This window comes from Mus caroli, unplaced genomic scaffold (genome assembly GCF_978045245.1).
Source record: "Mus caroli unplaced genomic scaffold, Mus_caroli_1 scaffold_8, whole genome shotgun sequence".
NCBI lineage: Eukaryota > Metazoa > Chordata > Mammalia > Rodentia > Muridae > Mus > Mus caroli.
In genome coordinates this window covers 122,517,325-122,542,394 of record NW_028227263.1, presented here as the reverse complement: position 1 = coordinate 122,542,394, position 25,070 = coordinate 122,517,325, and the positions used below count along the sequence as shown (strand labels likewise).

The 25,070-nt window shown below is 41.1% G+C and overlaps 1 protein-coding gene across 1 annotated transcript; it reads left to right on the top strand.

Annotated features, from left to right (window-relative positions):
* The first annotated feature begins 223 nt into the window (after positions 1-223).
* Positions 224-1,426, top strand: LOC147003416 (vomeronasal type-1 receptor 4-like). The gene has a single exon (XM_085840989.1). It carries the CDS (start codon positions 224-226, stop codon positions 1,139-1,141), a length of 918 nt encoding a protein of 305 aa, XP_085697115.1. The 3' UTR covers positions 1,142-1,426.
* Positions 1,427-25,070: the final 23,644 nt, after the last annotated feature.

Below are 25,070 nucleotides of genomic sequence, written 5' to 3'. Positions count from 1 at the left end.
TATATTGAGGGAGTAGTAACAAAATCAGTATAAATTTTTATTTGAGTTATTATACATACATAGTTTTCCAGGCAATTTGCCTGTAATGTGATAGAATAATGCCTCACTTATCAAGTGAAGAAATTGTCTCAAATCAACTGGTAAGTGTGGGCAATAAAACAGAGACCTGAAGAGAGTAGTGTCCTACCTAATCATCACTCCAGGGTCCTGTAAAGCCCACTCCATGTCTGCTGATGGTAAATCCCTGGAAACCACTGAGGAAGTGGCTCTTCAGATCCTCTTGCTTTGCCAGTTTGGGGTTGGAACTGTGGCCAATGTCTTTCTGTTTGTCCATAATTTCTCTCCAGTCTTGACTGGTTCTAAACAGAGGCCCAGACAGGTGATTTTAAGCCACATTGCTGGGACCAATGCCTTGACTCTATTCTTCACTATATTTACAAACAACATGATGGCTTTTGCTCGTAAAACTCCTCCAACTGATCTCAAATGTAAATTAGAATTCTTCAGTTCAATGGTGGCAAGAAGCACAAACTTGTGTTCTACCTGTGTCCTGAGTGTCCATCAGTTTGTCACTCTTGTTCCTGTTAATAGAGGTATACTTATACTCAGAGCAAATGTTTCAAATTTGGTGAGTTATTCTTGTTACAGTTGTTGGTTTTTCAGTGTCTTAACTAACATCCACATTCCAATTAATTTCACTGGTCCACAGATAACAGACAATAACACTGACTCTAAAAGCAAGTTGTTCTGTTCCACTTCTGGATTCACTGTAGGCATTGTCTTCTTGCAGTTTTCCCATGATGCCACATTCATGAGCATCATGGTCTGGACCAGTGTCTCCATGGTACTTCTCCTCCATAGACATCGCCAGCGAATGCAGCACATCCTCACTCCCAATCAGGACCCCAGAGGCCAAGCTGAGACCAGAGCAACCCGTACTATCCTGATGCTGGTGGTCACATTTGTTAGCTTTTATCTTCTAAATTGTATTTGTATCATCTTTCATGCCTTTAGTATGCATTCTCGTCTATTCGTAAGGCTTTTCAGTGGGGTTCTGGTTGCAGTCTTCCCCAGTATCTCTCCCTTACTGTTGATCTTCAGAGATCCTAAAGATCCCTGTTCTGTGCTCTTCAAATGTTGAAAACCAGAGCCACTGAAAAATGCCAAATACAGGAGACAGCTTTACTAACACCATTAAGTACTTTATTCCATAAATATGTTTCCAACATTTTGTATGAACAAGATGTGGTGCTCACTGCTATAATTTTAAAAGAATAAGGCTATACTCATTTGTTGATGTGAAATGATTTCTGGTTGGAACCTGACTGACACGGTAATTGAGTTATTCACCATCCTCTGTTCTCCTGTATTCTGCTGCAGGCTGGACTGAAACTGATGCAATCAATTTTCAATAAACAGTTTAATGTGTAAATGGTCTTGATCAAACTGACACTCTCCCTTCTTCTTAGCTAATACTTTACATTTTAGATAAGGACAGAATCCCTCTCTCTATTTCTCTATCTGAACAAACGAGGATGCATTGTTATGATTAAGTATTTTCAAGAATGAAATTTATATAAATAGCAAATATATTGCATGTCATTCCATTTTAGTTAGGAGATATAGGCTTTGCTACCTTGGGCCCTACTCAGGTGAGAGTCAAGTATTGAACATCATACCTTTTTGCTCTCTAGAGCGGTACAATCTGTTGATTATATCAAGAATAGATAGGAAAAGAGACAGAAATAGCTCATGCTCAGAAAACTTAAGAGGACCAGGGAGGTATCTAGGATCCACACTGGAGATCTTCTCCTGAAAGACCTTGGTAAAATCTTCACTCTGGGCCATGGTGAAATTGTTTTTTCAATCATCACAAACACCTACCAATCAGACAGGAGACAAGACATATCAGAACAATGAGGAGTGAAAGTTGTCACTATGTCAGTGACTTTCTCAGTCGCAAAATTATTTTCTCTGAAGATTAAAATCAAGCATCTAATATTTTCAGCTATCTGAGAATGACCAAGGCAAGAAAGACCACAAGATAAATATCTGGAGTGGTTATAGCTGTCAGTGTGATGAAACTTATAATCTGACTTGTGGTACTTACTCTTGTGAACAAAGAATATTTTAGCATTCATTTTTTTGTTCATGTGTATTGGGTATGTATGTATTTGTGGGGATTCCCTCCTCTTAAGGAGAATAGGTGTCATACCACTAGAGCTGGAGTTACAAACTGATGTAAGCCTACAAATATAGTTCCTCAGAATCAAGCTCTGATCCAATGTAAATGTGGCCAGGGTTCTAACCTGCTGAGCCATCTCTGGAGACCCACACTGAGAAATTTATCCAACACACTTAACTTTTCACTTCCAATTTGGGGGAGTAGGAAATCATTAATATCAGCTATATTGAAAGAGCTTGAAATAATAGAATAGGCACCAACAGTTTGTATGTTCTATAGTGGGGAATAGATTCACACTGACTTACAAAATTAATACTCAGACTCTTCATGTACCCTTTCACAGACCTGTACTGACAATACAACTGACAAGCCCACAGCACCAAGTCTTGATCCTAACACTGGCCATAATAAGAATCAGCAAGACAGCTCAGCAGCTAAAGCACTCACCGCTTAGAAATGATTATCCCAGGTCCTACCTAGTGGAGAGAACAAACTCCTACAATTGTACACTGCCTTCCTCAAATCTGTGCTTGAACATGCCCACACACCGAAAAGAAAAAAGTGTATTTTCTAAGTTCAGTTTAATCAGTTCAGTGTATCCTATAACTCTGATCTCTGCCTGTTAATCTGTGTATCCCCTTATCTCTAAGCATTATTTTGGTGTACTTTAGTGGACTGTATTATCTACTACCCTTCCAACACTTTTTTCACCACATGATTTCCAACCAACACTCAGTAGTAAAGAAAAGTTAGTGAGGAAAAGGAGTGTAGTCCTCTGAAGACTTCCTGCTGAATAGAGTCATTTGGTTGCTTTTGGTAAGTCCAAAATCTATCATCATGATATCTCCAACCAGCAGTCAAACAAGACAGCCAAACAGCAATCCATCAATAGAGAAATCAGGAGCAGGTACAGCAGCAAAGGGGAATGACAATATCAGGCTCAGCAAGAGTCACCACAGGCCCTCTTGGGGGTCTCTCATAAATACCTTTTCAAGGGTCCCCAGAATTCCAAATAAAACTGTCTGCAGGTGGAAAAAAATCATACCCCTCCTAAAGCATGAGACACTCATAATTATTTGTTGTGGACAATTGGAAGCAGCCCCATATCCCATATCAGGGATTAAAACTAAAACATATTCATATAATATAAGTGGGTTTTTGACAAAATGAAAATTGTCAATCAGTGAAAATAAAGAACAAATACTGAAATGTTAATAAAATTCAAAGAAGGCATGAATTACAATGAGCTAGGAAATGAGATAGGAAAAGAGACAGAAATAGCTCATGCTCAGAAAACTTAAGAGGACCAGGGAGGTATCTAGGATCCACACTGGAGATCTTCTCCTGAAAGACCTTGGTAAAATCTTCACTCTGGGCCATGGTGAAATTGTTTTTTCAATCATCACAAACACCTACCAATCAGACAGGAGACAATACATATCAGAACAATGAGGAGTGAAAGTTTTAAAGGGCAGAAATTAGCAGGTAAAATTTCAAGAAAAAATGCACAAAGAAAGAAAGAAAGAAAAAGAAAGAAATGGCCTTTCTATGTTCCATATAAAGTTCCACACCTGAGACTGCAATCTCTGATCTATACTCCTCTTCCTGGCCCATAGTTCTGCCTGCCTTCCAAGATGCTGAGTCTTGCATGGTCATGAGGGTGATGGAATGACATGATCCCAACTCTGGGACAGAGCCAGCAGGACATGGGACTCCACAAGTGTTGAGAGTTATCAGGAAATATGATCGTTGACATGTTTATTGTGGAATGTCCTTTCTGGGAGGTTAATACCTCTTAGGATGGTAGGGTATGTTTATGTCTTAGCAAAAAGGATAAATGCTGTGACCTTCAGGGTAGCCCTTAAGGCTATAGGAAAGAACACTGAATATATGAATATAAAAATATTTAGACAGGATTTCTCAACTATTCAAAATATAAGGATGTAGTATGAGTTATATGAGAGGCTTCATGCACCAAAAAGTACTGAAGCAGCTGCACTATGATCCAGCTTGTCAGAAAGATACAAAGGCAGGCAGATATAAAAGCAGGCAGGTTTCTGAGTTCAAGGACATCCTGGGACAGAGGAAATTTAGACCCAGCATGTGGGAGCAGTGATCTCAGTGCTGGATCCTACCCTGATAGCTTATTGTATGTTCTTACAAAGCAAGCAGATTTCTGAGTTTGTTTGCCATGTTAAGAAAAATGTGCTTGCTATCTTTTCTTAGAAGTTAAGGGGATAAGTTCAAAATTTGTGATATAATCAAAAGAGTATATGGGGGTGCAAATTTCATTGACATGAAAATAAAAGCATGAGCTATTGTCTGTTAGAGGTTATCTCTCTGGTCATCTTCAGAAACCTGTCTTAGCAGAACACCAGGCTATCAGCTTGTACCCCCCAACTGACTTCAAGCCATTCTTTTTGTTGCACCCAAATACCAGTTCCTCAGAACCCCTCTCTAAGCCAAAGCTGGTCGTTGGCACCAGGAGGCCTATTGATATCCAGAACAACTCACTCTCCAATTTCCTGCCTGCTGAACTCCATTACTCCCAGAAGCTGTGAGGTCTGCCCAATTCTCTCCATTCTTTCTGTGCCCTATCTTCCTGTCCACACCTCTATATACAATTGAGAACCTGCACTCCACACCCTGGTCCAAAGCTCTGCATGCTTCATGGGAGACCTGTTACTAACTGGGACAATCAGTCCCAGAGGCCTTCTATGACCTTGTATGACCAGGACAGCTAATACCAGAGACAACAAGATGGCTAAAGACATGAGCTAAACTATGGTAAGGAAAAGCCAGTGCAATATGGCACCATCGGTAACCAGCTATCCTACTCTAGCAAGCAGTGGGTACCCTGACACACCTGAAGAGCAAGAAAATGAAGAATTATCTTATGAACAATACAGAGGCCTTTAATGAGGAAATAAGTAAATATCTTTTTAAAATACAGGAAAATACGCTCAAACCGACCTTTAAAAAGGAAACAAATAAATATGAAGGAATACAGGAAAATGCACACAAACAGGTGAAGGAAATAAATAAAACTGTTCAGGACCAGGAAATGGAAATAGGAGAAATAAAGAAAACAAAAAAGGAGCCAACCCTGGAGAAAGAAAGCTTAGAAAAGAGAATTACAAGCCACAAGCATCACCAACAGAATACAGGAGAAAGAAGAGAGAAGCTCAGCCATCAGAGATACAAAAGAAAAATTGCTGTATGGGTCAAAGAAAATGTCAAATGGATAGATTCTAATACAATACACTCAGAAAATTTGGGACACTATGAAAAGACAAAAACTAAGAATAATAGAAATGAAGGGAGAAGAATCCCAACTCAAAGGCACAGAAAATATACTCAACAAAAATCATAGAACAAAACATCCCTAACCTAAAGAAAGAGATGACTATAAAACTACAAGAACCAAAATAGATTGGATGAGAAAGAAAGTCCTGCCACCATATAATAAAACACTAAATGTACATAACAAAGAAAGAAATTTAAAAGATGAGGGGGAGAAAAGGACAAGTAATATATAGGGTAGACCTGTTAGAATTACAGCTGACTTCACATCAGAGGCTCTAAAAGCCAGAAGGGCATGGATATGAGTTTTGCAAACCTTAAGAGACCACAATATCAACCCAGGAAAATGTTCAATCACCATAGATAGAAAAGTAAACATATTCCATGACAAAAACAATTTTAAGCAATATATATTTAATAATAGAACCATTCAAAGGTTACAAGAAAGAAAACTTCAACTCAAGGAGCTTAAATATACCCAAAAAACCATAAGAACTTAATCATTAAACAGCAAAAACAAAAGAATAGAATTACATCCACACTATAACACCTCCAACAACAAAACACCAAGAAGTAACAATCATTGGGTATTAATATCTCCCAACAGCAATGGATTCAAGTCACTAATAAAAACAGAGTAGAGAGGCAAAGAGAATCCATGATTGTACTATATACAAGAAATACAGCTCAGCAACAACAATAAACACTGCCTCAGAGTAAAGGACTGGAAATAGGTTTTCCAAGCAAACGGACCCAGGAAACAAGCTTGCCTAGCCATTATAATATCTAATAAAACAGACTTTCAACCAGAAGTTATGAAAAGAGATGGAGAAGGACACCTTATATACATCAAAGGAAAAATCCAGCAATATGATGCCTCAGGTCACACACACACAAGCACACACACGCACACACTCACACACATACTGCATGGCTGTAATAAAGTAGTCCAATAACTCATACATATACATACATACATAAAAACATACATACATACATACATACATGTAAGGAGCCGCCTTCACATTCGCCATTACAAGATGGCGCTGATGGCACTGACACCCGTGTTCTAAGTAGTAAACAAGCAAGCTGCGCATGTGCCGGGGTAGCTTTCCACGCCATGTGCTCTGCCTTTTCCGTGACGACAACTCTGGCTGATGGGCTGCAGCCAATCAGGGAGTGACATGTCCGAGGCGGAGGACAGTCCTCCATAAAAGGGAGGGGGCTCCGCCATCTCTCCCTCTCTCTGGCTCTCTCTCTGGCTCTCTTCTCCACTGGCTCCTGATGGGGTAAGCAATAAAGTTTGTGCTGCAGAAGATTCCGGTTGCCCTGAGCGTGTTCTTACCAGGGGAACAAAAGCGGCGGGCAATAAATGGTGCCGGAACCCGCGAGCTACTGCATCACGGGGAAGGAGCGGTTAATGAAGTGTTCCCGGAAACAGACTGTTGAGAAGGATCCAGTGTGGGTTCAGAACTCATCAGCTGGGGAACTGTGGTTAATGAAGTGTTCCCGGAAACAGACTGTTGAGAAGGATCTGGCATAGATTCAGAACTCTTCAGCTGGGGAACAGATGCGCGTTCGTTACAGCTTTACAAGGTATGTCTGGTCTTGAACTTTCTCTAGTGTTAAAAGCCCTTTTATTTCTTTTCATATGTCAACAAGCAGTTAAGACAGGGTGGAGAATTCTGGACAAAATTCAAGACAGTCTATCAGAAGTAAAGCGGGGAGAGAGAGCAGGAAAAAAGAGAAAGCATGGCGCGCGAAATAAGTATACAGGCCTTTCCACGGGTCTTGAACCCAAGGAAAAGTTAATGTCAGGGAAGAATACCTGGGGAGAGATTAGAAGGAAAGAGGAGAAAAAACAAAGGAAAAAAGAAAAGTTAATGTCAGGGAAAAATACCTGGGGAGAGATTGGAAGGAAAGAGGAGAAAAGAGACGAGTTTAAAGAGCCAGTTCTTAGTAGCTGTGAATCAGATGAAAAAATTAGCCCTTCTGAGAAAACAGACTTGGAGGAGGGAGCAGCTCGTTATGAGAGAGAAATTCGAGCTTTTAAGTCAAGAAAAAAGCCAAAAGCAGCTGGCAAAGGCCAGCTTGCTGCTTGGCCTCAGGGCAGTCGGCTTCAGGGTCATAGTGCACCTCCGCCCTATGCGGAGCCCCCGCCCTGCGTAGTGCATCAGCCCTGCGCAGAGAGGCAGTGCGAAGACTCGTTCATTCCAAGAGAGGAACAAAGGAAGATGCAACAGGCATTTCCGGTCTTTGAAGGAGCCGAGGGTGGGCGTGTTCACGCTCCGGTAGATTATACACAGGTTAAAGAGCTTGCTGAATCGGTCCGTAAATATGGAGCCAATGCTAATTTTACCTTGGTGCAGTTAGACAGGCTTGCTGGCATGGCACTAACTCCTGCCGACTGGCAAATGATTGCAAAAGCCGCTCTCCCCAATGCGGGCAAATATATGGAATGGAGAGCTCTATGGCAAGAGGCTGCACAAACGCAGGCCCGAGCAAACGCTGCTGCTTTGACTCCAGAGCAGAGAGATTGGACTTTTGACAGGTTCAAACCTTGGCAGCCACATCCAATGATTGGGCAGTTTTAGTTACCTCCTTTTCAGGACAAATAGATAACCATTATCCAAAACATCCAATTTTACAGTTTGCCCAAAATCAATCTGTTGTGTTTCCACAAATAACAGTAAGAAACCCACTTAAAAATGGGATTGTGGTATATACTGATGGATCAAAAACTGGCATAGGTGTCTATGTGGCTAATGGTAAAGTAGTATCCAAACAATATAATGAAAATTCACCTCAAGTGGTAGAGTGTTTAGTGGTTTTAGAAGTTTTAAAAACCTTTTTAGAACCCCTTAATTTTTTACAAATGGCTGGAGTGATTAAGCCTTCCAGTAAAATTGCCAATATTTTTCAGCAGATACAATTAGTTTTGTTATCTAGAAGATTTCCTGTTTATATTACTCATGTTAGAGCCCATTCAGGCCTACCTGGCCCCATGGCTCTGGGGAATGATTTGGCAGATAAAGCCACTAAAGTGGTGGCTGCTGCCCTAACATCCCCGATAGAGGCTGCAAGAAATTTCCATAACAATTTTCATGTGACGGCTGAAACATTACGCCGCCGTTTCTCCTTGACGAGAAAAGAAGCCCGTGACATTGTTACTCAATGTCAAAGCTGCTGTGAGTTCTTGCCAGTTCCTCAGGTGGGAATTAACCCACGGGGTATTCGACCTCTACAGGTCTGGCAAATGGATGTTACACATGTTTCTTCCTTTGGAAAACTTCAATATCTCCATGTGTCCATTGACACATGCTCTGGCATCATGTTTGCCTCTCCTTTAACTGGAGAAAAGGCCTCACATGTGATTCAACATTGCCTTGAGGCATGGAGTGCTTGGGGAAAACCCAAACTCCTTAAGACTGATAATGGACCAGCTTATACATCTCAAAAATTCCAACAGTTCTGCCGTCAGATGGACGTGACCCACCTGACTGGACTTCCATCTAATAAAACAGAAAGGGGGAGTCGAGGAGGCTCTACCCCGAGTACCAAGAGTGTCTGTGTCTACAGCACTTTTTACACTCAATTTTTTAAATCTTGATTCTCATGGCCATACCGCGGCTGAACGACATTGTTCAGAGCCAGATAGGCCCAAAGAGATGGTTAAATGGAAAGATGTTTTAAATAACAAATGGAAAGGCCCGGATCCTATTTTGATAAGATCCAGGGGAGCTGTTTGTGTTTTTCCACAGAATGAAGACAACCCATTTTGGATACCAGAAAGACTCACCTGAAAAATCCAAAAAAAGTCAGCTATTGGATGTATCACAGGGCTCCCAATGGAGAAGCTAGAGAAAGTACCCAAGGAGCTAAAGGGATCTGCAACCCTATTGTCGGAACAACATGATGTACTAACCAGAACCCCAGAGCTCTTGTCTCTAGCTGCATATGTATCGAAAGATGGCCTAGTCGGCCATCAATGGAAAGAGAGGCCCATTGGACTTGCAAACTTTATATGCCCCAATATAGGGGAATGCCAGGGCCAAAAGAATGGGAATGGGTGGGTAGGGAAGTAGGGGGCGCTATTGGGGACTTTTGGGATAGCATTGGAAATGTAATTGAGGAAAATACGTAATAAAAATATTAAAAACAAAAAAAAAATTGTGGTAGGGATGCTGAAGTGTAGCTCTTCACAGCCATGGCTTCTGGCAACTGGAAATGGGAGAAGGGTGAGAGGGGCGGGGAAATAAATGACAATGTGAATTAGAAAAAAAAAAAAAAAAAAAAAGAAAATGAAGCCACAACATACCCAAACTTATGGGACACAATGAAAGCATTTCTAAGAGGGAAACTCATAGCTCTGAGTGCCTCCAAAAAGAAACTAGAGAAAGCACACATTAGCAGCTTGACAACACACCTAAAAGCTCTAGAACAAAAGGAAGCAAATTCACCCAAGAGGAGTAGATGGCAGGAAATAATCAAACTTAGGGGCGAAATCAACCAAGTGGAAACAAAGAGAACTATTCAAAGAATCAACCGAATGAGGAGCAGATTTTTGAGAAAATCAACATGATAGATAAACCCTTAGCTAGACTCACTAGAGGGCACAGGGACAGCATCCTAATTAACAAAATCAGAAATGAAAAGGGAGACATAACAACAGATCCTGAAGAAATCCAAAACACCATCAGATCCTTCTACAAAAGGCTCTACTCAACAAAACTGGACAATCTGGATGAAATGGACAAATTTCTAGACTGATACCAGGAACCAAAGTTAAATCAGGATTAGGTTAACGATCTAAATAGTCCCATATCCCCCAAAGCAATAGAAGCAGTCATTAATAGTCTCACAACCAAAAAAAGCCCAGGACCAGATGGGTTTAGTGCAGAGTTCTATCAGACCTTCAAAGAAGATCTAATTCCAGTTCTGCACAAACTATTCCACAAAATAGATGTAGAAGGTACTCTACCCAACTCATTCTATGAAGCCACAATTACTCTGATACCTAAACCACAGAAAGATTCCACAAAGATAGAGAACTTCAAACCATTTTCCCTTATGAATATCGATACAAAAATACTCAATAAAATTCTTGCTAACTGAATCCAAGAACACATGAAAACAATCATCCATCCTGAGCAAGTAGGTTTTATTCCAGGGATGCATGGATGGTTTAATATATGGAAATCCATCAACGTAATCCATTGTATAAACAAACTCAAAGACAAAAACCACATGATCATCTCGTTAGATGCAGAGAAAGCATTCGACAATATCCAACACACATTCATGATAAAAGTCTTGGCCAGATCAGGAATTCAAGGCCCATACCTAAACATGATAAAAGCAATCTACAGCAAACCAGTAGCCAACGTCAAAGTAAATGGTGAGAAGCTGGAAGCAATCCCACTAAAATCAGGGACTAGACAAGGCTGCCCACTTTCTCCCTACCTATTCAACATTGTACTGGAAGTCGTAGCCAGAACAATTTGACAACAAAAGGACATCAAGGGGATACAAATTGGAAAAGAAGAAGTCAAAATATCACTTTTTGCAGATGATATGATAGTATAAATAAGGGACCCTAAAAATTTCACCAGAGAACTCCTAAACCTGATAAACAGCATCAATGAAGTACCTGGATATAATATTAATTCAAACAAGTCAATGGCCTTTCTCTACACAAAGAATAAACAGACTGAGAAAGAAATTAGGGAAACAACACCCTTCTCAATAGTCACAAATAATATAAAATACCTTGGCGTGACTCTAACTAAGGAAGTGAAAAATCTGTATGATAAGAACTTCAAGTGTCTGAAGAAAGAAATTATAGAAGATCTCAGAAGATGGAAAGATCTCCCATGCTCATGGATTGGCAGGATCAACATTGTAAAAATAGCCATCTTGCCAAAATAATCTACAGATTCAATGCAAACCCCATCATAATTCCAACTCAATTCTTCAACGAATTAGAAAGAGCAATCTGCAAATTCATCTGGAATAATAAAAACCTAGGATAGCAAAAACTCTTCTAAAGGATAAAAGAACCTCTGGTGGAATCACCATGCCTGACCTAAAGCTTTACTACAGAGAAGTTGTGATAAAAACTGCATGGTGCTGGTATAGTGACAGACCTATGGTCACTTGATCTTTGAAAAGGGAGCTAAAACCACCTATTGGAAAAAAGACAGCATTTTCAACAAATGGTGCTGGCACAACTGGTAGTTATCATGTAGAAAAATGTGAATTGATCCATTCCTATCTCCTTGAACTAAGGTCAAATCTAAGTGGATCAAAGAACTCCACATAAAACCAGAGACACCTAAACTTATATAGGAGAAAGTGGGGAGAAGCCTCGAATATATTGGAACAGGGGAAAAATTCCTGAATAGAACAGCAATGGCTTGTGCTGTAAGATCGAGAATTGAAAAATAGGACGTCATGAAACTGCAAAGCTTCTGTAAAGTAAAAGACACCATCAATAATACAAAAAGGCCACCAAAAGGTTGGGAAAGGATCTTTACCTATCCTAAATCAGATAGGGGACTAATATCCAATATATATATGGAACTCAAGAAGGTGGACTCCAGAAAATCAAATAACCCCATTAAAAAATGGGGCTCAGAACTGAACAAAGAATTCTCACCTGAGGAATACCAAATGGCAGAGAAGCACCTGAAAAAATGTTCAACATCCTTAATCATCAGGGAAATGAAAATCAAAACAACCCTGAGATTCCATCTCACATCAGTCAGAATGACTAAGATCAAAAATTCAGGTGACAGCAGATGCTGGTGAGGATGCTGGTGAGGAAAGAGGAACACTCCTCCATTGTTGGTGGGATTGCAAGCTTGTATAACCACTCTGGAAATCAGTCTGGTGGTTCCTCAGAAAATTGGACATAGTACTAATGGAGGACCCTGCAATACCTCTCCTGTGCATATATACAGAAGATGTTTCAACTGGTAAGAAGGACACATGCATGCTCCACTATGTTCATAGCAGCCTTATTTATAATAGCCAGAAGCTGGAAAGAACCCAGATGCCCCTCAACAGAGGAATGGATACCAAAAAAGTGGTACATTTACACAATGGAGTACTACTCAGCTATTAAAAAGAATGAATTCATGAATTTCGTAGGCAAATGTTTGGACCTGGAGGGCATCATCCTGAGTGAGGTAACACATTCAGAAAAGAACTCAAACGATATGTACTCACTGATAAGTGGATATTAGCCCAGAAACTTAGTATGCCGGAGATATAAGATACAATTTGCATAACACATGAAACTGAAGAAGAATGAAGATGAAAGTGTGGACACTTTGCCCCTTCTTAGAATTGGGAATAAAACACCTATGGAAGGAGTTACAGAGACAAAGTTTGGAGCTGAGACAAAAGGATGGACCATCTAGAGACTGCCATATCCAGGGATCTATCCCATAATCAGCCTCCAAATGATGTCACCATTTCATACACTAGCAAGCGTTTGCTGAAAGGACTCTGATATAGCTGTCTCTTGTGAGGCTATGCCTGGGCCTAGCAAACACATAAATGGATGCTCACAGCCAGATATTTGATGGATCACAGGGCCCCCAATGGAGGAGCTAGAGAAAGTATCCAAGGAGCTAAAGGGATCTGCAATTCTATAGGTGCAACAACATTATGAACTAACCAGTACCCCGGAGCTCTTGACTCTAGCTGCACTGGAAAGAGAGGCCCATTGGACATGCAAACTTTATATGCCCCAGTACAGGGAAATGCCAGGGCCAAAAAGGGGGAGTGGGTGTGTAAGGGAGTGGGGCCGCAGAGGTTATGGGGGACTTTTGGAATAGCATTGGAAATGTAATTGAGGAAAATACCTAATAAAAATATTTTTAAACTACAAAAAAAAAAGACATTGAAGAAGATCTCATAAGATGGTAAGATCTCCCATGGTCATGGATTGGCAGGATTAATAAAGGAAAAATGGCTATCCTGCCGAAAGCAATGTACAGATTCAATGCAATCCCCATGAAAATTCCAACTCAATTCTTCACTGAGTTAGAAAGGGCAATTTGCAAATTCATCTGGAATAACAAAAAACCTAGGATAGCAAAAAATATTCTCAACAATAAAAGAATCTCTGGGGGAATCACCATGCCTGACCTCAAGCTGTACTACCAAGCAATTGTGTTGAAAACTGCATGGTACTGGTACAGCAACAGACAAGTAGATCAATGAAATAGAAGTGAAGATCCAGAAATGAATCTACACTCCTATGGTCACTTGATTTTTGACAAGGGAGCCTAAACCATCCAGTGGAAAAAAGACAGCATTTTCAACAAATGGTGCTGGCACAACTGTACGTTATCATATAGAAGAATGCAAATTGATCCATTCTTATCGCCTTGTATAAAGCTCAAGTCTAATTGGATCAAAGACCTCCACACAAAGCAGAGACACTGAAACTTATAGAAGAGGAAGTGGAGAAAAGCCTTGAAGGTATGGGCACAGGGGAAAAATTCCTGAGCCGAACAGCAATGGCTTGTGCTGTAAGATCAACAATAGACAGATGGGACCTCATAAAATTGTAAAGCTTCTGAAAGGTAAAATATACTGTCAATAAGAGAAAAAGGCCACCAACAGATTGGGAAAGGATCTTTACCTATCCTAAATCAGATAGGGGACTAATATCCACTATGCAAAGATCTCAAGAAGCTGGACTCCAGAAATTCAAATAACCCTCACCAGTCAGAATAGGTAGGGTAAAAAATTCAGATGACAGCAGATGCTGGCGAGGATGTGGAGAAAGAGGAACACTCCTCCATTGTTGGTGGGATTGCAAGCTTGTACAACCACTCTGGAAATCAGTCTGGTGGTTCCTCAGAAAATTGAACATAGTATTACAGCAAGATCCAGAAATACCTCTCCTTGGCATATACCCAGAAGATGTCCCAACTTGTAATGAGGACACATGCTCCACTATGTTCATAGCAGCCTTATTTATAATAGCCAGAAGCTGGAAAGAACCCAGATGTCACTCAACTGAGGAATGGATACAGAAAATGTCATACATTTACACAATGGAGTACTACTCAGCAATTAAAAACAAGGAATTTATGAAATTCTTGGGCAAGTGGATGTACCTGGAAGATATCATCCTGAGTGAGGCAACCCAATCACAAAAGTAGTCACTTGCTATGCACTCACTGATAAGTGGATATTATCCCAGAAACTTAAAATTCCCAAGTTACAACTAGCAAAACACAAAAATATCAAGAAGAAGGAAGACCAATGTTTGGATACGTCATTCCTCCTTAGTAGAGGGAATAAAATACCCATGGAAAGAGTTACAGAGACAAAGTTTCGAGCTAAGCCAAAATGATGGTCCAGAGACCACCCCACCGGGGATTTATCCCACAGTCAGCCACCAAACGCAGACACTATTTCATATGCCAGCAAGGTTTTGCTGAAAGGACCCTGATATAGCTGTCTCTTGTGAGGCTATGCCACTGCCTGGCAAATACAGAAGTGGATGCTCACAGTCATTTATTGGATGGAACACAGCCCCCAATGGAGAAGCTAGAGAAAGTACCTTAGGAGCTGAAGGGGTCTACAACCCTATAGGTGGAACAATATTATGAACTAACCAGTACCCCCCAGAGTTTATGTCTCTAGCTGCATATGTAGCAGAAGATGGCCTAGTCAGCCATCACTGGGAAGTGAGGCACCTTGGTCTTGCAAACTTTATATGCCCCAGTACAGGGGAATGCCAAGGCCAAGAAGTGGGAGTGGGTGAGTAGAGGAGTAGGGCGTGGTGGGGGCATAGGGGACTTTGTGGATAGCAATTGAAATGCAAATGAAGAAAATACCTAATAAAAATTGAAAAAAAAAAGAAAAAATTATTGGCCGATCTTGTAGAGGACCCAAGTTCAATTATCAGCATCCACATGACAACTCATGACTATCTGCAACTTCTAGGCAATAAGAGCTGTTTACTTCCCTCCGTAGAAACCAGGCACATGTGGCAAATATATCACACACACACACACACACAGATAGAAGACTCACACACATAAAAATAAGTTTATACTTTTAAAATAAAATTTAATTTAATTTCACATTTTCATTAATTTTATGTGAATGATTGGTCACCCGCATGCATCTTTGTGATGCTAGAGGTCAGAAAATTTCGTGGAATCCCCTGGGACTGCAGTTCCAGCTACTGCTGGGAGCTGGGAACATAATCTGCAGCACAGTCAGGTCTCTTAAAGGCTGAGCCATCTCTGCAGCTCAGAAGAATAAATGTTAAGAAACGCTGCTTTCAGCCATATGGTGGTAGTGGTGCATGCCTTTAATCCCAGCACTCCAGGGCCTGAAGTAGGAAACCCTCCAAGGTTGACAGTGGCATGGTCTACAGAGTGAGTTCCAGGCTAGTCAGCCTACACAGAGAAACCCTGACTCAAAACAAAACAAAACAAAACAAAACAACAGAAGAAAAAAGAAAAAGAAAAAGAAGTAAATACCTCCTACATCCTGTAGGTCTAGATTAACAGCCCTATATAGGATTGTGAGGGATTTAATTTGAGGAGAGGGTGATACAGCTCAGGCTGTCCTGGAATTTAATATGTAGCTGAGGCTGGCTCCACGATCTCATAGTGAAGCTGATTCTCCTGCCTCAGCTTCCTAACTACTGGAATTTCAAGCAGCAATACTAAGATCTACCGTTTTTGTTACATTATTCAAAATTTGAATTCAGGGGGCCAGAAAGACACGGGAGCAGTGAAGAGCAGCTGGCTGCTCTTCCAGGGGACTGGGATTCAAGACCTACTCCCTACATAGTGGCTCACAACTGTCTGTATCTCTAGTCCCCGGAGAAGCTAAGGCCATCTTCTGGTCTCCACTATGAATCACACACATGTAGTGCAGAGACATATGCACATAAACACCCATACACATAAATATGTAAGTAAGTAAGTAAGTAAGTAAGTAAGTAAGTAAGTAAATAAATAAATGAAACATTCAAAGAGCCTTAAAAAGGGAGATATAGAGGCTGGAAAGGTAGTTCAGTGGTTAAGAGCACTGGCTGCTCTTCCAGTGGTCCTCAGTTCAATTACCAGCAACCACATGGTGGTTCACAACCATGTGTAATGGGATCACATTTTCTCTTCTGCTGCTCCTGAAAAGAACCACAGTGTACTCACATATGTGCAATAATTTTTTTTTAAAGATTCAAACAAGATTCTCTATGCCTATTTTTGTTTAAGAAACTTTCCTTTTCCTGGTTTTCTTCCTCAGTATGTTAATGTGTGTGCTTATTCCTGTGTGACTGGGTGTGTTTGGAGGTTTTAGGGGGTGGAGGCCAGAGGACAATGTTTATTGTTATTCATTTCATGCATGGCCTCCTTTTAAAAAGTGTTTTGCTTTTTTTTGTTTTTTTTTTTTTTTTTTGAAAGTAGGTTTCCCTCTGTGTAGCCCTGGGTGTCCTGGAACTCACTCTGTAGACCTGACTGGCCACAAACTCAGAGGGTTACCTGCCTCTACATCCTGAGTGCTGAAATTAAAGGTGTCACTGCTGTCTGGCTAAGACAGGGTTTCCCTGTGGAGACCTGGATGTCATAGAACTAGCTTTGTAAACGAGGCTGGCCTGGAACTCAGAAATCAACCTGCTTCTGCCTCTGGAGTTCTAGGAGTAAAAGCAAGCACCACACTGCCTAGCCACCTAGCATTATCTTTTCTTTTCCTTTTTATTAATTTTTAAATTTATTTCCATTTTAAACAATATTTCCTTTCTTAGAGTCCCCTTTGCAAACCACCCTTTCCGTTCCCCACTTTTTGGCTGTATGAGAATGCTCCTCCAACCACTTACGCATTCCTGCCTCACCAATCTAGCATCCCCCTACATTGAGGCACCAAGCTTCTGTAGGACCATCTCCTACAATTGATGCCAGATAAGGCCATTCTCTGCTACATATGTAGCTGGAACCATGGATTCCTCCATGTGTACTCTTTCGTTGCACACCTAGCATTTTCAATGTGTGTTCTGGGGTTCAAACTCAGCAAGGCAAGCCTGTCACTGACTGGGCTGTCTCTCCACCTCCATCTTCTTTTCTTTCCTGCATTACTTTTGTCTTGAGACAGGGTCTCATATAGAGCAGCTGACCTTGAGCTTGCTTTATCTGTTGAAGGTCCTTTTGGAAATAAGGTAACAAATTCAAGAGACTAGTGATAACTAAGTAGCTTTAAATATACAACTCTGCAGAAAGGGAACTTTGGCATACAGAAAAGGCATGAATGGCTAAGGGGCTGATTTGGCAACATTTGAGAGTGCTTTTTTAAAACGTAGAGAGAAAAAGTCCAGTTCTCTTCTCCTGTAGGCCTATAGAGCTTGCATCTTGATCCCTATCTCATTGGCCTAGGATAAAAGCCTCAGGCAGTAAAAAAAATTGGGACTGGAGAGTGGCCCCCTCCGATTGCTGGCTTCCCTATATGACCCAGATAAGGGACTAGGCCTAACACTTACAACTTTCTAATACAAAGAGGGGCTAGTCCCTAGCCTGCGTGCCTGTAATTTGGATGGACTCTAGCTGACCTCATGCAACAAAGCAATCCATGCCTTACACTCCTTATTCTCCTCCAAGAGCTCCAGAGTTCTGAGAAGTCTTGTTTGAGATTATGAAGTGGTTTCTGAGGTGCATGAGACAGGTTACAGGATCAGGTTGCTGTCCACAGTTCCCAGCACGTCAAGGTGTCTTTTTACTTAAGATGGGTCTTGTTCATGAGATTGTTGTGATTTTCAGCCTTTCTTTTTTTTTTTTTTTTTGTTTTCAACTTTTATTTTTTTTTCTTTTTTTTTTTTAATATTTTTATTACATATTTTCCTCAATTACATTTCCAATACTATCCCAAAAGTCCCCCATAGCGCCCCCCACTTCCCTACCCACCCATTCCCATTCTTTTGGCCCTGGCATTCCCCTATATTGGGGCATATAAAGTTTGCAAGTCCAATGGGCCTCTCTTTCCATTGATGGCCGACTAGGCCATCTTTCGATACATATGCAGCTAGAGACAAGAGCTCCGGGGTTCTGGTTAGTACATCATGTTGTTCCAACAATAGGGTTGCAGATCCCTTTAGCTCCTTGGGTACTTTCTCTAGCTTCTCCATTGGGAGCCCTGTGATACATCCAATAGCTGACTGTGAACATCCACTCCTGTGTTTGCTAGGCCCCGGCATCGTCTCACAAGAGACAGCTATATTTGGGTCCTTTCAGCAAAATCTTGCTAGTGTATGCAATGGTGTCAGCGTTTAGAAGCTGATTATGGGATGGATCCCTGGATACGGCAGTCTCTAAATGGTCCATCCTTTCATCACAGCTACGAACTTTGTCTCTGTAACTCCTTCCCTGGGTGTTTTGTTCCCAATTCTAAGAAGGTGCACAGTGTCCACACTTTGGTCTTCATTCTTCTTGAGTTTCATGCGTTTATCAAATTGTATCTTATATCTTGGGTATCCTAAGTTTTGGGCTAATATCCACTTATCAATGAATACATATTGTGTGAGTTCTTTTGTGATTGTGTTACTTCACTCAAGATGATGCCCTCCAGGTCCATCCATTTGGCTAGGAATTTCATAAATTCATTCTTTTTAATAGCTGAGTAGTACTCCATTGTGTAAATGTACCATAATTTCTGTATCCATTCCTCTGTTGAGGGACATCTGGGTTCTTTCCAGCTTCTGGCTATTATAAATAGGGCTGCTATGAACATAGTGGAGCATGTGTCCTTTTTACCGGTTGGGACATCTTCTGGATATATGCCCAGGAGAGGTATTGCTGGATCCTCCGGTAGTACTATGTCCAATTTTCTGAGGAACCCCCAGACTGATTTCCAGAGTGGTTGTACAAGCTTGCAATCCCACCAACAATGGAGGAGTGTTCCTCTTTCTCCACATCCTCGCCAGCATCTGCTGTCACCTGAATTTTTGATCTTAGCCATTCTGACTGGTGTGAGGTGGAATCTCAGGGTTGTTTTGATTTGCATTTCCCTGATGATTAAGGATGTTGAACATTTTTTCAGGTGCTTCTCTGCCATTCGGTATTCCTCAGGTGAGAATTCTTTGTTCAGTTCTGAGCCCCATTTTTTAATGGGGTTATTTGACTTTCTGGAGTCCACCTTCTTGAGTTCTTTATATATATTGGATATTAGTCCCTTATCTGATTTAGGATAGGTGAAGATCCTTTCCCAATCTGTTGGTGGTTTTTTTGTCTTATTGATGGTGTCTTTAGCCTTGCAGAAGCTTTGTAGTTTCATGAGGTCCCACTTGTCAATTCTCGATCTTACAGCACAAGCCATTACTGTTCTATTCAGGAATTTTTCCCCTGTGCCCATATCTTCAAGGCTTTTCCCCACTTTCTCCTCTATAAGTTTCAGTGTCTCTGGTTTTATGTGAAGTTCCTTGATCCACTTAGACTTGACCTTAGTACAAGGAGATAGGAATGGATCGATTCGCATTCTTCTACATGTTAACAACCAGTTGTGCCAGCACCATTTGTTGAAAATGCTGTCTTTCTTCCACTGGATGTTTTTAGCTCCCTTGTCGAAGATCAAGTGACCATAGGTGTGTGGGTTCATTTCTGGGTCTTCAATTCTATTCCATTGGTCTATTTGTCTGTCACTATACCAGTACCATGCAGTTTTTATCACAATTGCTCTGTAGTAGAGCTTTAGGTCCGGCATGGTGATTCCACCAGAGGTTCTTTTATCCTTGAGAAGAGTTTTTGCTATCCTAGGTTTTTTGTTATTCCAGATGAATTTGTAGATTGCACTTTCTAATTCGTTGAAGAATTGATTTGGAATTTTGATGGGGATTGCATTGAATCTGTAGATTGCTTTTGGCAAGATAGCCATTTTTACAATGTTGATCCTGCCAATCCATGAGCATGGGAGATCTTTCCATCTTCTGAGATCTTCTATAATTTCTTTCTTCAGAGACTTGAAGTTTTTATTATACAGATCTTTCACTTCCTTAGTTAGAGTCACGCCAAGATATTTTATATTATTTGTGACTATTGAGAAGGGTGTTGTTTCCCTAATTTCTTTCTCAGCCTGTTTATTCTTTGTGTAGAGAAAGGCCATTGATTTGTTTGAGTTAATTTTATATCCAGCTACTTCACCGAAGCTGTTTATCAGGCTTAGGACTTCTCTGGGTGAATTTTTAGGGTCACTTATATATACTATCATATCATCTGCAAAAAGTGATATTTTGACTTCATCTTTTCCAATTTGTATCCCTTTGATCTCCTTTTGTTGTCGAATTGCTCTGGCTAGGACTTCAAGTACAATGTTGAATAGGTATGGAGAAAGTGGACAGCCTTGTCTAGTCCCTGATTTTAGAGGGATTGCTTCAAGCTTCTGACCATTTACTTTGATGTTGGCTACTGGTTTGCTGTAGATTGCTTTTATCATGTTTAGGTATGGGCCTTGAATTCCTGATCTTTCCAAGACTTTTATCATGAATGGGTGTTGGATCTTGTCAAATGCTTTTTCCGCATCTAACGAGATGACCATGTGGTTTTTGTCTTTGAGTTTGTTTATATACTGGATTACGTTGATGGATTTCCGTATATTGAACCATCCCTGCATCCCTGGGATGAAACCTACTTGGTCAGGATGGATGATTGTTTTGATGTGTTCTTGGATTCGGTTAGCAAGAACTTTATTGAGGATTTTTGCATCAATATTCATAAGGGATATTGGTCTGAAGTTTTCTATCTTTGTTGGGTCTTTTTGTGGTTTAGGTATCAGAGTAATTGTGGCTTCATAGAATGAGTTGGGTAGAGTACCTTCTGTTTCTATTTTGTGGAATAGTTTGTGAAGAACTGGGATTAGATCTTCTTTGAAGGTCTGATAGAACTCTGCACTAAACCCATCTGGTCCTGGGCTTTTTTTAGTTGGGAGACTATTAATGACTGCTTCTATTTCTTTGGGGGATATAGGGCTGTTTAGATCATTAACCTGATCTTGATTCAACTTTGGTACCTGGTATCTGTCTAGGAACTTCTCCATTTCATCCAGGTTCTCCAGTTTTGTTGAGTATAGCCTTTGGTAGAAGGATCTGATGGTGTTTTGGATGTCTTCAGGATCTGTTGTTATGTCTCCTTTTTCATTTCTGATTTTGTTAATTAGGATGCTTTCCCTGTGCCCTCTAGTGAGTCTGGCTAAGGGTTTATCTATCTTGTTGATTTTCTCAAAGAACCAGCTCCTTGATTGGTTGATTCTTTGAATAGTTTTTCTTGTTTCCACTTGGTTGATTTCACCCCTGAGTTTGATTATTTCCTGCCGTCTACTCCTCTTGGGTGAATTTGCTTCCTTTTGTTCTAGTGCTTTTAGGTGTGTTGTCAAGCTGCTAATGTGTGCTCTCTCTAGTTTCCTTTTGGAGGCACTCAGAGCTATGAGTTTTCCTCTTAGAAATGCTTTCATTGCGTCCCATAAGTTTGGGTATGTTGTGGCTTCATTTTCATTGAACTCTAAAAAGTCCTTAATTTCTTTCTTTATTCCTTCCTTGACCAAGGTATCATTGAGAAGAGTGTTGTTCAGTTTCCACGTGAAGGTTGGCTTTCTATTATTTATTTTGTTATTGAAGATCAGCCTTAGTCCATGGTGATCTGATAGGATGCATGGGACAATTTCAATATTTTTGTATCTGTTGAGGCCTGCTTTGTGACCAATTATGTGGTCAATTTTGGAGAAGGTACCATGAGGTGCTGAGAAGAAGGTATATCCTTTTGTTTTAGGATAGAATGTTCTGTAGATATCTGCCAGATCCATTTGATTCATAATTTCTCTTAGTTTCACTGTGTCCCTGTTTAGTTTCTGTTTCCATGATCTGTCCATTGGTGAAAGTGGTGTGTTGAAGTCTCCCACTATTATTGTATGAGGTGCAATGTGTGTTTTGAGATTTACTAAAGTTTCTTTAATGAATGTGGCTGCCTTTGTATTTGGAGCATAGATATTCAGGATTGATAGTTCCTCTTGGAGGATTTTATCTTTGATGAGTATGAAGTGTCCCTCCCTGTCTTTTTTAATGACTTTGGGTTGGAAGTCAATCTTATCAGATATTAGAATGGCTACTCCAGCTTGTTTCTTCATGCCATTTGCTTGGAAAATTGTTTTCCAGCCTTTCATTCTGAGGTAGTGTCTATCCTTTTCTCTGAGATGAGTTTCCTGTAAGCAGCAAAATGTTGGGTCTTGTTTGTGCAGCCAGTTTGTTAGTCTATGTCTTTTTATCGGGGAGTTGAGTCCATTGATATTAAGAGATATTAAGGAAAAGTAATTGTTGTTTCCTGTTATTTTTGTTGTTAAAGTTGGCATTTTGTTCTTGTGGCTGTCTTCTTTTAGGTTTGTTGAGGGATTACCTTCTTGTTGTTTCTAGGGCGTGGTTCCTGTCCTTGTATTGGTTTTTTTCTGTTATTATCCTTTGAAGGGCTGGATTCGTGGAGAGATAATGTGTGAATTTGGTTTTGTCGTGGAATACTTTGGTTTCTCCATCTATGTTAATTGAGAGTTTGGCTGGGTATAGTAGCCTGGGCTGGAATTTGTGTTCTTTTAGTGTCTGTATAACATCCGTCCAGGATCTTCTGGCTTTCATAGTCTCTGGTGAAAAATCTGGTGTAATTCTGATAGGCTTGCCTTTATATGTTACTTGGCCTTTTTCTCTTACTGCTTTTAGTATTCTATCTTTATTTAGAGCATTTGTTGTTCTGATTATTATGTGTCGGGAGGTATTTCTTTTCTGGTCCAGTCTATTTGGAGTTCTGTAGGCTTCTTGTATGTTCATGGGCATCTCTTTCTTTAGATTTGGGAAGTTTTCTTCTATAATTTTGTTGAAGATGTTTGCTGGTCCTTTGCGTTGAAAATCTTCATTCTCATCCACTCCTATTATCCGTAGGTTTGGTCTTCTCATTGTGTCCTGTATTTCTTGGATGTTTTGAGTTAGGATCTTTTTGCATTTTACATTTTCCTTGATTGTTGTGCCGATGTTCTCTATGGAATCTTCTTCACCTGAGATTCTCTCTTCCATCTCTTGTATTCTGTTGCTGATGCTCGTATCTATGGTTCCAGATTTCTTTCCTAGGGTTTCTATCTCCAGTGTTGCCTCATTTTGGGTTTTCTTTATTGTGTCTCCTTCCCTTTTTAGGTCTAGTATGGTTTTGTTCATTTCCATCATCTGTTTGGATGTGTTTTCCTGTTTTTCTGTAAGGACTTCTACCTGTTTGATTATGTTATCCTGTTTTTCTTTAAGGATTTGTAACTCTTTAGCAGTGTTCTCCTGCAATTCTTTAAGGGATTTTTGTGCTTCCTCTTTATTGTCTTCTGCCTATTTAGCAGTGTTCTCCTGCATTTCTTTAAGTGTGTTATTAAAGTCCTTCTTGAAGTCCTCTATCATCATCAGGAGATATGCTTTTAAATCCGTGTCTAGCTTTTCCGGTGTGTTGGGGTGCCCTGGACTGGGCAAAGTGGGGGTGCTGGGTTCTGATGATGGTGAGTGGTCTTGGTTTCTGTTAGTAAGATTATTACGTTTACCTTTCGCCATCTGGTAATCTCTGGGGTTAGTTGTTATCGTTGTCACTGTTTAAAGATTGGAGCAGAAGCTGTGTTCCACTCACCAGCAGTCTCTAAATCCTGCGGCGGGGGTCGTGGGTAGCTGACGGTACCCCGGTGCTGGTCCAGCCGGAAGAGGCCTGTGGTCCTACTCAGGCCGTTTTTCTGCTTCCCTAACTAATGCAGTCTCTGGTCCCATGTGCAATTGGATTGGAGCAGAAGCTGTGTTCCACTCTCCAGAAGTCTTAAGATCCTGTGGTGGGTGTTGTGGGTAGCTGGTGAGTGTCAGCCGACCCTGCGCCCCAGCTGCCCCGGTGCTTTTCTGACCAGAAGAGGGTTGTGGCCCTATGTAGGCCGGATTTCTCTCTCCCCAACCAGAGCAGTCTCAGGTCCCGCGTGATTGGACTGGAGCAGAAGCTGTGTTCCACTCACCAGCAGTCCCAAAATCCTGCGGCGGGGGTCGTGGGTAGCTGGCGGGTGTCAGGCAACCCTGCGCTCCCGCTACCCCGGCCCTGATCCGGCCGGATGAGGACTGTGGCCCTACTCAGGCCGGTTTCTGCTTCCCTAACTAATGCAGTCTCAGGTCCCACGCAATTGGATTGGAGCAGAAGCTGTGTTCCACTCACCAGCAGTCCCAAAATCCTGCGGCGGGGGTCGTGGGTAGCTGGCGGGTGTCAGGCAACCCTGCGCTCCCGCTACTCCGGCGCTGATCCAGCCGGATGAGGCCTGTGGTCCTACTCAGGCCGGTTTCTGCTTCCCTAACTAATGCAGTCTTAGGTCCCGCGCAATTGGATTGGAGCAGAAGCTGTGCTCCACTCACCAGAAGTCTTAAGATCCTGTGATTTTCAGCCTTTCTTATGGCCTGTGTGTCCTCTTCATTTATTTGTTCTGTCTGTCCAGCATCTCCTGGAAGAGCTGCTGTGCCCTTCCAGAGAAGGCTTCTGTTAATCAGAGTGCAAGGGACCACAAGCTCTACACAGGCAAGGACTTA